General features: G+C 42.6%; 1 protein-coding gene across 3 annotated transcripts in view; it reads left to right on the plus strand.

The window, feature by feature from the left end:
• ERICH2 (glutamate rich 2) overlaps positions 1-3,235 on the plus strand; it is a 30,462-nt gene extending 27,227 nt beyond the window's left edge. For all 3 annotated transcript variants that reach the window (XM_074337845.2, XM_074337853.2, XM_088793855.1), the window contains 2 exons: positions 2,345-2,416; positions 3,053-3,235. In XM_074337845.2, coding sequence (XP_074193946.1) covers positions 2,345-2,416; positions 3,053-3,171 — 191 coding nt within the window. In that variant the 3' untranslated portion in view covers positions 3,172-3,235. The remainder of the gene's footprint in view (positions 1-2,344; positions 2,417-3,052) is intronic.
• Positions 3,236-15,034: the final 11,799 nt, after the last annotated feature.

A 15,034-nucleotide genomic window follows, 5' to 3' on the forward strand; every position in this document is an offset into this window, starting at 1 on the left:
CAGTGTTTCGAGGGCTCCAGCTCTGTGCCAGGCACTCTAGGGATGTAAACAGTAGACAAGACCAATGATCTGTCCACCCTAGAATAGCCTCCAGTCTGAGGGACTTGGAGAGCCCCATGGCCAGCACAATGCCCCCAGCTCCCTGCCCACCCTTCAGCCAGAGGAAAGCAGCCACTGAATGTTTAGGAGACACCAAGCCTTTCTCTAGGCCCAGAACCATTCCAGGAAAACGAATAATAATCAACATTTATTCAGCAGTTACCATGCACCAAGGACTGGACTAAGTACTTTATCTACATTATCTCACTGATTTATTAAAACAGCTCAATGAGATCGATAGTATTATTACGGGTAAGGGAACCGAAGTACAGAAATACTAAATACTTTCCCCAGGTGACCCAGCCAGACAGTGGCAGAACCAGTATTCACACCTGACAGTCCTTCACGGCCCATACTGGGCTTTGCTTAGGGGCCCAGATTAGGAAACAACCCCCAGGACACCAACTGCTTGTGCTACAGGCTTCTCTTACTTTTTTACAAACCATGCTGCCTGTCAAAGTAGAAGAAGAATTTTTGATTCATCACCTAGAATGGATACTGCTGGTCTAAGTTTCAAAGCAGATACCTTACTTTCACTCTGAAAATTGACAGTTGCCATCAGTTTTTGTTAAACCATGAGAGTAGCTCATCTCGTATTCCAATCTCATGGAATAACCCTAATTCCAACATGAAATTTTCTAACCTGTGTGTTCCAAGGAATGTCAGTTCAAGATTTCTTAATAAGTGTTCTACTGAAAAGGATTCCACGGGAATAAATTAGGGAAACCACATTCTCCTCTCTGTAAGATTCATAATGGTTGTGAGTATATTTATGGTTCTATACAATCCTACAATTGCTTCTTACTGTAAGCTTTACCTGAGTTATTCATTTAACCTAGTTTCCCAAACATGTATTAACATCTTTAGAAACTAGTATCTCAAGGAGCAAGTTGGAGAAACCCTGCTTTAGAAAGAGGCTTAGCCCCAGAGAAGGATTTAGGCTGCTAATGATAAGCCTATTTTAGTCCAAGTTAAATGTGTAAAAAATTACTTTTATTAGAAACCTTTTTCTAATAAAAGATGTATAAATACCTATTGGATGTATAAATACCTATTGGATCTGTAAAAGCAGCTTCTGAGCAGGTATGTAGAAGATGTATAAATACCTATTGGATCTGTAAAAGCAGCTTCTGAGCAGGTATGTAGTCATGCTAAACCAGATTGATGGTAGATTGTTACGTTACTGGATTAGGAAATAAAGACACTCGTTTGGTGTGTCAGGATGAAAGTCATGTGGGGTGAGGTTCTACGAGCCAATGGGGACTAGTTGAACCATCGGTAATTATCTTACTCTTAACCAGGCCAGTAGCACACTTGATGTTTCAGTGCCCCCTGGGGGCCATCAAGATATCGCACAGAAATCACAACATTAAATGGATGATGCAAAATTATGAATACTCAGGGCAGGAAGGAAGAAGGTAGAGATCTGTAGAGCAGGATCTGAAAAAATAAATAAAATAGTCTAGAAAACAAACAAAAGGTGTAAATTTTTCTGGCCTCTAGGACTTTGGTAACAAACAAACAAGCTTAAAAAAATCTATTTGTTATGGTCCAAAGGAGAGATGACACATTCACGTAAAGGATTAACAAAAAGGAATAAATAGTGCTAAAAACAATGGGTCTGATGAGGAGAACACTGTTAAGTAGGCGATGACTGGGGGCGTAAACTCGGGTAAAAGTTTTAAGGATGAAGAGCAATAAGAAATCATCAGTTTTCCTATTTGAAAGATGAGTTTTTAAAAATGGCATCTCAACCGTGGAAGAGCTTGCACTAAAAAACAAACAAACCAAACTCTGTTCCTTTGTGTTTGGGTGAGGTGGTTAGTAAAGGATGTCATGTAGACACTAGGGGGGTGAGATGAGATGAAGGATGAACAGACCTCTAGGGGCACATTCTCATGAGCGAAGCCTCCATATTTTACAGGATTTGTACCTTGTTGGCAGAATGATTATAGCCAAAAAACATCTTGGTTTCAGGGTCATGAGGGATGCTTCATAGAAATAGAGACTGCATTCTTTGGACAAGAGGTAGAAAATAGAATGAGGATTATTTCCTTTACAAAGCACCTAATCTAAGTAGAGCATTTTCTCTATTTGCACTTAGATATACCCATGGGATAATTGTTGGTGTGTATTGCTTTGTGCATGTTCACTTCCTCTTATTGACAATTTCTATCTTATTCTGAGGAGCCTGTTTGCTGAAACACTGAAAATTAATAACACACATTCTGTTGTCCATTTTCAGTCCTAATCTATGAACCAGAAAATCCTGAGGCCAAGGAGTTTTTCTCACTTATTGAAGAAATGTTGCTGATGGGTAAATTTAAAAATTGAAATTCCTTCTTTCTCATAGAACTGTGAGCAGTCACTATTTAAAAACCCATTATCCCAGGAGATTGGCAAAATGCATCTTCATGAAGTTATTAAGAGAAGGCTAAATGGCTGCCTTGGGTGGTTTAATGAAACCAGCTTGTCCTCTGTGGATGGTCCAGATAACTCCCTCTTCTCTGTTGGGTGGAACCGCCCAAACAAGGCAGGCTTCCGGGGCACAGGTGTCACTCACCGACAGTCTTCAGAGGGAACAGAACATGCTAATTGCACCATGTATTACAGGAACTATCCCACAATTCCAAGGAAAGCCAGTACCCTCTAAATTATCCTAAATCTCACTTGCTCTTACTTTATTTAAGTAAGAATTATGTCGACAATCGTAAAAATATTTTTATAGACCAGTTTTAAATATGCTTTAAATCCACAAACGTCTTTATGCCAGTAAGAATATATTCTTTGTACTACTGTTTTAACCCTACATACAGTAAGCAAAGTTCAGCTCAGTTCTCACATTCCAAAAATATGTATTTCTTAGTGGAGGGAGAAGCAAGGAAAATTAGGATTTTTCAAAGAGTGGAAATATTAAGAAACGTTTTAAGAAATTACTTTCCTTTCTGTGCAGAGAAAGCTCAAAATCTTGAGGAAGATGATCAAGATAGTGACGGAAACAGTAGCAGTAAGAGTAAAGGAGAAAGTGAGGAGCTAAGTGAAGAAAGCTCTGATGAATGTGAAGACGGGTGATAAAAGGTGCTGCTATGGTTTAATCTTTGTATTTTTATGACTGGAAATAAAGAAGAGAGCTGCATTTTAGTCTAATTCTTCTTTATTTGGTACAGTGTTCTTTTATTCATATTAATTTGAGCTCCTTAATGTTTAAGTCTTAGCTTAACGTGATTTACTCAGAGAGGAAAATAGTAATTGAAGACACCTACAGAGCACTATGTGCCGGGTACTGTTCTACACACATTAATTTATTTAACCCAACAAACCCATGAGGTAAATACTATTGTTGTCCCCATTCGACAGATGAGAAAACTGAAGCACAGAGAGGGTGGGTAGTTTGCCCAGCATCACAGACCTATTGATGGATAGAGCCTGGATTTGTACATGGGCGTATGGCTCCAGAATCCATACTCTTAGCCCCTCCCAGACCACCTCTCCAGGTACTTTTGTATCACTTGTTTTATGTTCTTTATAGCACAGTATCAGTACCTGAAATTCTTATTTAATTACTTGCTCTTTGTATCTTCCCCATTCCTATCAGAAAATGTAACCTCCATGAAGTAGGACTTTGTCTTTTTCACAATTATATCCCTAGCAACTTGACAAGTGCCTGGCAAATAATGGGGGTATATATATACACTGAGTGAATGAAGTGAAAAGTAATGAAAATATTTACATTCTTTCATGAAACATTGATACGACTTTATTATACTTTTGATGTATAAATCTACATTATTTTGCAGATTTTGTATTCCTTGATGAATTTCTGCCACCTTTGAATTAGGTTGTAAGGTAACTGAGGTAAAAATGAGAAAAATATTTCTAAGAAATTTGTTTTTGAATGTGCCAATCTGATTTTGGGGGTAGACATTTTGAATTGTTATTCTTATTTCAGCACAGTATCATGTTATATCCAAAATGTTTGCAGCACAGTTAATTTTGTAGTCTGCTAACAGTCAGAGGAAGAAATTCTGTACCATTTTATAGGAGTGACTGAAAGAAATGAAGACAGGTATGTATAATCCTCTAGTTACACGAGCAGCCAGATAACATTGGAAGGCTGGCTGACACAGACCGCACGAATGGCTTGTTCTTTTTATTTGTATGTGTGTGTGTGGGGAGGAGGAGGGATGTCATTATTCCTCCCCCCCATAGGAAACCACCATATATCAATCTGATAAAGCTCACCTGAGTGTGGAGCCCCCATCCCCATCACCCCCCACCACCGCCTAGAAGTTCATGAAATAGGCTAAACTGATATTGCAGACTAAACTAGTTACACTAATGAGGTTTTAGTTTTCTTTTACAGGAAGTTCTGAGGAAGAAACTCCCTGAATAAAAAGCCATATCGCAGGTCATGTTATATCGCTAACTCTAAGAATGGTCGAGGTTTACTCATCCGGCATAAGTGCCTCCCTCTTCCTGTTCTTCATCCTACTTGCTCTCCTTGATCAATGTAACGTAAGGTGTTGGCATAACCTGACATGCATGCGTCTGTGTGTAGTAGTAATAACTAAAAAATAATCTGCAAAGTATTATTTTATTATTTAAGCCACTGGCTTCTCACAACAATCCTAAGAAAATGCTATTATTATCCCTGTAAGTTACACAAATTGAATTTGGGATGCTTGGGGATATCCAAAGGTAAATTGGAATTCAGATGCGGAAATTAAGCCTTAGAGATGCAGCTAGGTTATGTCCTAGTCTGAGAGAACTAATGAATGCAGCTTCACACAGAGCTAAACTCTAGAAACTATTTAATGACTCAGCAAACAAGTTATATCTATGTAGACAATTGAGTTCCAGATCTGCGCCTTCTTTGAAACTTTATAACATATTACAATGGTATGAAGGAACCCAAATAGCCAACAACATGGTAAAATGTATGAGAATTCCACTTAATGAACTTAAGATGGGGACCCACTGAAATAGTTTGATTTATTCAATAAATATTTACTGAAGGCCTACTAGGTTTATAACATGGGGAACAAAACCCAGTCCCTGCTCTCAACCGGCACTTTCATAGTTCAAGTAGAGGGTCATAAGGACTGCCACTGAGGAAGTCCAGGGTGCTAAGGGAGCAGAGGAGGGGCTCCTCGCCACACCAGGAATCCAGAGAAAACATTCAGAGGGTAGGAAGCCTGAGCTGAGAAGGCAGAATGAGTGGCAGTTAGCTACACGAAGAGGACGTGGGGAAGAGTGTTCTGTTGTCAGATACATTCTGAGTCCAGAAAGTAAGTTTGTAGGTAAGATTGGATTGCAAAATGAAAATGAGCCAGTTAGCGTTGAGACAAAAGGACTGGACAATGAAGGATCATGTAAGCCGTATTAAGGTTTTAACTTTATCCTTAGAATAGTGGGAGGCCATTGAAGGATTTTGAGGAAAATAATAATTGTATTTTAGAAAGATCATTCTAGTAGCCAGATAGAAAAATGTTTTCTCAAACTATAGGTCATGATCCATTGGTCAGTTATGAAATCATTATAGTGAGTCACAAACAACTGGGCTTTTTAAATTAAATTACATAGAATAGAAAATAGCACACATTGAAAAGAGTATGGGAATTACGGTTTTGTGAAACTTTGGGTATGTGTGTGTCCACCCTAGATCTTGATATGAGAAGTATTTCTTCCTATGGATCTCAATTTTAAAAATGTATATGTATATATAATACATGTATTTAAAAGCGTAGAGAACAGACTTAAGAGTGGAATACAAAACTCCACTGTTACATAATAATTCTAGACGTTCAAAATTGTAGCCTAGAAAGGCAGCAACAGAGAGATGCAATGGAATGGAGGAGTTATTTTAGAGGCAGAAAGAACTGACAGGAATTGGTGATGAATTGAATGTGGGGGAGAGGTAGAGGTGAAGGATGACTCCTAGTTCCATCATGGGATGTATGATGGTGCTGCCCCCTAACAAAAGGAACCCAGAAAGATTTGCCCGAGATGTTGGTGGTTAACTTACAAAAATTGAGTAGGGAAAGTATTTTAGTTTTCAATGACTGCTGTAACAAATTACTACAAACTTGATGGCTTAAAACAATTCAAATTTATTATCTTACCATTCTGGAGGTCAGAAATACAAAGTGGGTCTCATTTGGCCAAAATCACAGGGTCAGCAAGGCTGCATTCTTTCTGAAGGCTCCAGGAGAAAATCTGTTTCCTTGTCTTTTCCAGCTTATGGAGCCTGCCTGCATTCCTTGGCTCATGGCCCCATTCGTCCATCTTTAAAACCAGCGGGATCTGACGGGTCTCACATTGCAGCCTCTCCAGTTTTCCATCCCCTGTGACAGTGATTTTTGTCAAGTTATTTGTTAAGTAGAGCCCTCGGGTGTCGGATGGTGGGTGAGCCATGGTTCAACAGAGGCCCCAAGGGAAAGTGAAATAGAGAAGTTTATTACTCACAGGACCTGGAGGAGGTACACCTTATACCTGGGGACATCAAGATGCAGGCAGAGAGTGAGCAGCAGGACCTGGGGTACGTGTCTTTATTAGGGTCCGCAAGTAAAATACTTTTGGGGTTCCCAGGCTAAGGTCAGATTGGTCAATTCAAACCGAAAGATCAAGGTTTCGGTAAATCGCATGAGGGTATTACCTAAGGGGTACACAACGGAAATAGTTGTAAAGCAGGAGAGATAGTGTATCTTCATCTCTTAATAAAAATTATTCTAAAAGTCTTTCCATAGACAGCGTTGTTTGAAAATGATCATTCTATAAAGATGATAAATATCAGTTCCCTGTCTACCACTGGACAGTGCAGTAGGAGGAAAATCTCTTCCCCATCATAATAGGCACCAAATTCAGCTTCTTCCTTAGTATCAGAAGAAGTCAGCCAAAGGTGAGACAGCATACTTAAATCAGTAGACAATATCATCATCCTACCTTCTCTTAGCCTGCAACCCACCAATGAAAGAAAATAAGAGGACAAATACTAAAAATCATATGTACTAAATGGAATTAAACGAATAGTGTATGAAAGTTGTCTCAAAACTTGCTAATTGGCTGCTCCCATTAGGCTAATTGAGGTCTCCGAGGGACTCTGACTTTTTGAGACTTCTTCCTTCTCTTTTCTTATCTGATTCCAGGTGTAGAAAAGAAACTGATGCAAAATGACTGCCCACACTCATTCTGCAGTTGCTAGGTACCTTCCAGATGGCCAGCTGAAGAGGTTAGGCCTATATTATCTATTCAGCTGCACAAAATAAAACCCGCTAAACGTGCACTGGGTGGTTATGGTGTTCTAGGAACACTTCTGTACTGAGAATACATTGGTTTAAAAACAAAAAGCAAAAGCACTCTGCCCTCATGAAGCTTACATTTTAGTGGGAAGAAAAGCAATAAATTAGTAAAGTATACAATATGTCAAGTGATGTAAAAAGTGTTATAGGAAAAGAGGGAAGGGCTAGGCAGTACTATGAGGGAGAGAATTACATTTTAAATAGAAGGATAAAGCAAGGTCTCACTGAGAAAATAACATTTGGACATTTGAGCAAAAACCAGAACAAGGAGGAACAAATCCTACAGATACTTAATGGAAGAGCTCCCCCCACCACCAAGAAGAGTAACAGTAATCGCAAAGTTGCTGCTGTGGGAGCATGCCTAGAATGTTCAAGAAACAGCAAGAAGTCCAGGGTCACTGGGGCAGAATGAGGACTTTGTCACAAAATTGGCTCCCTTTCACCCCTTCTCAGGTGAGTCTGAATATTCCATCAGAAAAGTTTTCTCGCAATCAAAACTTCTCGGTGGGTTAAAAAACCTAAATCACTAAGGGGAGTGCCTCAAATCTATGTCGGGATGATCAAGCTCTTCTGAAACAAATGGGCAACAAAATAAAATGTTAGGCTTAGCTTATACGTCCAAGGAGAAAACGTAAATGGATCAAAATCATTGGTGAACTAAGGAGGAGGAACAGGAACAGGAATAAATATTTATTGAACACCATAAACAAGGCACTGTTGAACTTGCTAATGTGAGTCTTATGGGCATCAAATAAGAGCCCACAAAGTTGATACTAGCCCCCATTTTGCTGATGAGAAAATTTAGATTGAGAATAGTTAAATGATAGCTGGTCAGTAGAATCAAGATTTGAATTATCTGACTCACTTGAAAGTTTTTGCTTTTCCTCCTGTAACAAGCTGCCTGGAAGAACTCGAGGTCCTTAAAAGGAGTCCATAGCATTCACAACATGAGAAGTGGCCCCAGTGAGCCATCTGGGGCCATCTTGTGAGTCACAAAATACTATCACTAAATTATTTCAGATAAATGAAGGCTTACCTGGTCTCCTCTGATAACCTACCCTCCCATTATGGGAGTCCAGAGAGATTAAGTGATTTTTCCAAGGTCAAATGGTCATTATTTGGCAAATAAGGGGAGGAGGCCTCAGTGAGCAGTGTACAGGGCACTGGGGCTGAAGGAAGAAGAGTTTTCAGCTCACTTCTCAGTGTGTGGTCTGCAAAGTCCTCTGAAACCTCTCTGGATTTTAGTTTCTTCATCAGCAAAATAGAGGTGATAGTTAAATGAGAATTCATATGATAAACACCTAATTTCCATGTCGTATTTCCGAAGTGAGAGACAGACACACAGAGAAAGGAGGTCTCTAATGTACTCCACTCCCCTCCACCACCACCAGGAGGCCAGACTGGGCCGCCTATGCCAAGGTATTTCTCTAAGTCTCTGTGGGGGCAGAGCCCCAGAAAGTAGTTTCCAGGCTCTCGGCCTCACATAGAAAGGTGCTGGCTCAGGTAGTAAATGACCATCAACTGTGATTGCATGGCCATCAGCTGTGGCTAGTTGGCCGTCAGCTGTTACCAGTGAGCCATTGGCCACTAATATAACTGCTGTGGCTACGCTAGCAGAAAATGGGGACTAGCAAGAAGATGGTGGCTGAACCTGCAAGCAGCGCAGTGAGGGTTGCGAATTATGTGGCTCCTGCTTCCTGTTTCAGCCGCCAGAGAGAATATAGTGGTATGACTCCCCCATCTATGGTTCCATGGGTGTTCCTTTTTGGCCTCACCATGTCCTGCGTTCTTATGTGGGGAGTGGGAGCAGAGACCCCGCAGGCCTCCCTGCATGACAGTCTCACCTTGGCTCTCCCTGGTCTGGTGACAGCTACTACCACAAAAATGTATAACACATCACCCCAAAACTCATGGGTTTGCAGTTAAGCTCCATTCCAGTAGCCAAAGTAAGTCACATGGCCAAACCCCATATCAAGGGGTGGGCGTTGGAGGGAGTGGAGTATACAGTCCTGATCTGTGGAAGAGGGAAAAAAGTTATACCAGTTCAAGTGTCTTTGACACTTGTCCATGATTTGTCCCTGGCTATGAAGTAGAGACAATGTGCCTATAGCCCCAGTGAGAAGGTACTCGTTATTTAAGCCTCATATTTAGAGACTGCCTGAAGTTTCAGGTTGTGCAGATCTAAAAAATCCCTGACACCCAAGAAAACAGGACCTCAGCGTTGCAGTTGAGAGTAAGCTAGAATGAGCTCCAGGTGACTAACTGCTTTGGGAAAACCCGTGGTGTGTGTTTACAGATGAGAACTTTGTGAATAAATTCCAGTGAGCTCTTAAACAGAGGTACCAAAACAAGGTATACACATTTTAAGAAAGGGGAAAAAAAACATTAAAATTGTAATATATACCGATAACGGAAGATGAATACAAGTCATCTTTGACTTATGCAATTACAAGAGGTGCTCAAAGTGGTTACCATCAGCGTCCAGACACTTCTGATTATGGCGAACTGCTTGAGCAACGTTGACTAAAGTGTCCACTTTTATACATCTTTTTGGCACCCCCTGTATGTAAGTTCTTTATATGAAGGGGACTGAGCTAGAGCAGCAGTGATGAACCCCCTCACTTTAAGCTTCCAGTTTTCTCCCCTAAGTAACTGGCCAGAATTAGAGAATAAACCTGATCTGAAATAGAAGTTTGTTATCATATTCTCCACAACTAAGTCAGAACCTTCTCATTAAACAGCAGTCCCAGACATCTATGTCTGAAATAAGGGCTAAATGCCCACTATTTTAAATAGTTCAAGAGTTTTCACACTGAAAGAAATGGATAAAATATCACTATACCTAGCATCCCATTTCGTACTCTCACTAAAAGCATCTCATGGGGAATCACTTGCATCCCACTTTTTGGGAAAGGACTGATTTTGCCTTAGGTTTTGTTGAGAGAAGAACTGAAAACATAGATATGTCCTAAAAGCTTTGTGTCAGCATTGCAATCCAGAGCTGTTATTTCCTTGGTCTCCAATTTTGCAGAGAAACACCTTGCCTAATATCAGAATTCCCTTCCCAAGGCTACCTTGGAGGAGCAGCTCTGTGGGAAAAGGATACTCTGCACCCCCTTCTCTTTCACCAAAGCAACAAAGAGACTGAGTGTTTCAGGCCACTTCCAGCCCCAGCATTAAAAAAGGCCCTGCTTTGTGAAATATGGCAGGGGATGGGTGAACTGGAAAGGGCCTGCAGTTTTCCTTCCTTGAATTGCTCTTCTGGGCCCGTTGTTTCTCCTCAGAAATTATAATCTAGCGCCACCTAGTGGTCCCTTTGTCTTCATGTTTGGAATGGCAAGAATTGGGCGTCTAAAGATTTGTACATTTGCCCAAATACAAATCACTCTGTCCTCCTTGATTAATTTCTTTAATATTGGAATGTTTTCATGTTCAGAATGTCAAGGGGGAAGGGACTATTTGACTATTATCTGAGCAATTCAGCTCTCTTCTTTAGGAGAAAAGGTTGTAATTTCCGGAGTCCTCTCCAACGTGCTGGTTGGAATTCTGCCTCCCTCGCCACCCTTTTAACCCTTTCCTGTCTCCCAGGAGTGAGTGTAGTGTGGTCTGTTGGGGTACGGGTGTCGATTTAGCAGTGGTCCCCAAAGTCCGGAATGATCTGGGGAGCTACCTTTAGAGTACACAAACACACCAAATAGACTTTAGCTCCAGCCTAAGAAAAACCGAGTGTGAGATTAACAAGCTTCCCACAGCCCTCCCTGGTCTCGGGAGACAGACGTTTAAACGGTGATCACTGCCATTTTCCCCCCTTTGGTCATAAATACGATACTTAAAATAGACCTTAAATTGCCAGCTGAAATGAACCAATATCATGGCTCTAAATTACCTTTCCTGGAGGCTAAAAATACTAAATACGTCAAAAAAAAAAAAAAAAGATTGACGTTTCTTGTTTACTCACCTTGACGTGGACCATATCTTACGCATAAAAATCTCCCCCGAAGCCCGTGGGGCGCCCCTTCCATGCCTTACTCACCCCCCACCTACTCCCTTTTTTCCTTTGCCGAAAGGTTGGGCTCCAAATCCAGCTGGAATATCTTTAAACCTCCCAGGGAAAGGGCATTGTGGGCGGAGGGTCGTGTTCCCAAGTTCCAGCCAACGCTGACCTAAAGGAAGGTTGTTCTTGCGGACAGGATCGAGTAGCCAGGGCTTCAGGCTCGCACACCCCGGAGAGAGTCTGGAGGGGTCGCACTCGCCCACCCATACTGCCTCTGGGCGTCGCGTTCCCGTTTCTTCAAAGCGCTAAACCTTAGATCAAAAGAAAACGAAACAGCTGCGCGGATACCACTCCCTTCCGGGCCATCCTTCATCGCCGGTTCGAGTCCCTAGAGAGGACATCTTTTCCACCCACATTGTCCAAAGTATTTTCCCGGTACTAATAAAAGATGGAAAAAAAGAATGACAAATACAAACAAAAAAATATGGATCCCAAGTGTTCTGAAGAGCCAAAAGACAACAACAACCACCCTCCTTTTGATTTCTAATGGGGAAGAGAGAAGGGGCGAAATACTCCACCCCACCCCACCCCCACCAACAAGGGAAAACAAATACAGCAGTTACTGCCAGGGGTCGGGGTGAGGGCGGGTAGGAGGCGGGCCGCGTTGCGCTGGGTGGGTTGGCCAAAAGCTGGGGACCGAAGCGCGGACCGGAGAGGTTTGAGGGCACCTAACTGTGGGCTCTGTCCTTGGTGCTGAAAGAGCCAGGCCCTGCCTCCGAACTCGTGCTGGAACTGGGTGGACTTCCAGTTCCTTACCATCTCCGCTGAGCCTACGATTCTTACCATCTCCGCTGAGCCCACGATGAGAAATAATTGGAGAATAAATCAAAGCAATTAAGCCCCCAAGTCTGTTACTCTCCCCGCCTACCTGGAATGTCAGCTCCATGAGTGCAGGGATAATATAAGTTGCTTGGACAGTGTAAGCTCCATGAGAACAGTGTCTGGCATACAGTAGGTGATAAATAAATATCAGTTTAATTAATTATTGATATTTAATTAAACATTTTTTAAAATTAAGGACTAGCCTTCATCCCTTCCCTCCCCCTCCATAAAGGAGAAAGAGAGGAATGTCCTCGCACCTGGACCAGACTCAGTTTTAATTTGGGATACCTAATCTTGTAGGTAATTTCTTTTTCCAATGAAACAATTTTTTTGGCTAAAACGTTAGGGGTGAGTGGTTATGGACACTGGGGTCAAAGAGGGAGTCATTGGAAATATCTCAATCTGATGCCACAGGTGAAGGTAAACGAATCTTCCTTTGAAAAATCTCGAGTCTTGGGAGAATGTTGGGGAGACAGAGGACGAGAGGGCGTCTTCCCCGGACAGCGGACTCCGAGGGGCGCCGGGATTTATTGCCTCCTCCCTCCTGTCTCCTTGCCCCTCGTCTTGAATGATTTAACACTGGCAACGGGCTCCCTGATTGGTGCAGCATCTCTTTTAGAGAAGGTAGAGGAGGGGACGAAGTGGAATTCCGAGCCGAGCCTTGTAATAAACCGCGCGTTCCCAGCGTGGTGGAGAAGCTGGGAGGTGCAAGGTTCCAAGGGACATTTCCTGTGCGGAGTGGGCACACCCACCGTGCTCAGACCCAAGCTCCTGGCCTGGAGCTGCTGTTACCCCAGTTGAGGATGCTTTTGTGTCCTTAAAAAGTGCCTGAGCTTTTATTGTAAGGTGGAGAGAGGGCGACAGTATTTTCTTTAGTATCAAGGGCAACGCGGTTATTTCAAACCTGACAGCGAGATCCCTCTTACTGATTGGACTATATCTTCTCAGGAAGAATCTTCAATATCCCTTATGGAATTTTCAGTGATTTGTAAGATTTTCAGCATTTCCACTGTGGTGAAAGGCGATAAGACATTGAAGAAGATGGGGCGAGGTTCGGGTCGACCAGCAAGGCAGCAGACATGCCCATAAATAACCCTTGCCTGCTGCATCGCAACAGGAAAAAAAAAAAATCACTCTAAACGGGAAAAGCAATCGCTGGTTACAGGGTGTCATCCAGACACACACAAAGACCAACTTTGTTTTGCCTTAAAGTAAAAGAAGTTGAGGTAAAGGAAAGGGGAGAGCATAACTTAGCAGGGAGGGTGGCTGAGGGATGGACTGAAGGAACAGGAGAGTAGCAGCCCCGCCCGCCCCTCCAGGTGTAGGCTCTGGCGCATCAGGAAAGACCAGGCTAGTACAATGCTTCTCGGTCTCTGGGCGCCTGGCGCCCTCTGGTGGAAATTTTTCCGTGAACGCTTTTTTGTGAGGAAGGACTTTCTGAACGCGGCAATGCATTAAGTATGCTTAAATACTGCGAAAGGAGAATCCTTAAAAAGCAAGGGCCCTTCCGTACACACAAACGCGCGCGCGCGCACACACACACACACACACACACACACACACACACACACACACAGGTCAACTCTGTGGTCGGGTTTCCCGTTGGTGTAGAGCGGCGCTAGTGCATGTTATTAACCTTCAGATGTGATCAATCAGGATTACTTCTTTCCCCATCACCAAGGGGACTAAAGCCAGCGAGGAATAGAATGAAGAAATAAAATGGAATCACTATAGTCAAGCTGCTAACTTACTAAAATCAAGTAGGTTGAGGCATGAAGAAACAATTCTATTCTTGTTTTAACTAGCCTGGGAACTTAAACTTTTTAACTTTCCAATCTTGCGTCACTGTCTGGATGTACATCAAAACCTCCAGATAACCCTCTGGTTACCCTCTGAAGGACTAAGGAAAGAACGTTCAGGTATCCCCACCATCTGATTTTCATTATCCAGATCAGCTGACATCCATTATCCAGACCACCAGTCTTCTATGAGAAGATTACCATCTGGGACCAATCCAGAGGCTAAGAATGCAGAACTGATTCTTCTCAAGAATTTGTACTATAAGAACCCTCAGCTTATCTTTCTTCATGGGAACACTCTAGATATTGCCTAGTTGTGTTTCCAGTTTGCAAACCCTAAGACCCTTGAATAAACCGTTATCATTTATTTCTAGCCAAAGCCTCTTGATTCATTTACACTAGGTGCACAGTAGGAGGGAGCACAAAGTGGGTGGGAAACTGGACCCTTTTCTCTGCCGTGGCACTGGGTAGCTGTGCTCAAGTGAAGTGCTTTGGGGAGGCCTCCAGCTGGATGAGGAAATAGGTACAAAGAAGATGGAGATTCCTTCAAGGGTCTAAGTGTCATTCCCCAACCTCCTGCTTGCTTTGCTTTTACAACAATCCTGGCTCAGTAGAAAGCCAGCGAGGACACAGAGCTAGCTGTCGCTCAAGGAAGCGTGGCGGGGTCGCAGATCTGGAGGAACGGCGGGGAAAGAAATTGAGGCAATACCACTGTTCTGGTCTTCTCGAAGATATGGGGATGGGGGTAGGAGAGGGAGGAAGAAGCGCTCAGGGAAGCAGAATTCTTCATGGGAATTATCTTTTCCCTCCTCTTACCCGACATTGCCTATTTCAAAAAATAGAACGTGTTGAGTACGTTCTGGATTACTCATAGGGCCCTCCCCCCACCCCCTCCGGGCGCAAAACCGTGATCTGGATTTATAATCGCCGTATAAAAGCTCCGGAGGCGGTCAGGCACCTGC

This window comes from Rhinolophus sinicus, chromosome 17 (genome assembly GCF_057876585.1).
Source record: "Rhinolophus sinicus isolate RSI-liver-muscle chromosome 17, RSI-T2T, whole genome shotgun sequence".
NCBI lineage: Eukaryota > Metazoa > Chordata > Mammalia > Chiroptera > Rhinolophidae > Rhinolophus > Rhinolophus sinicus.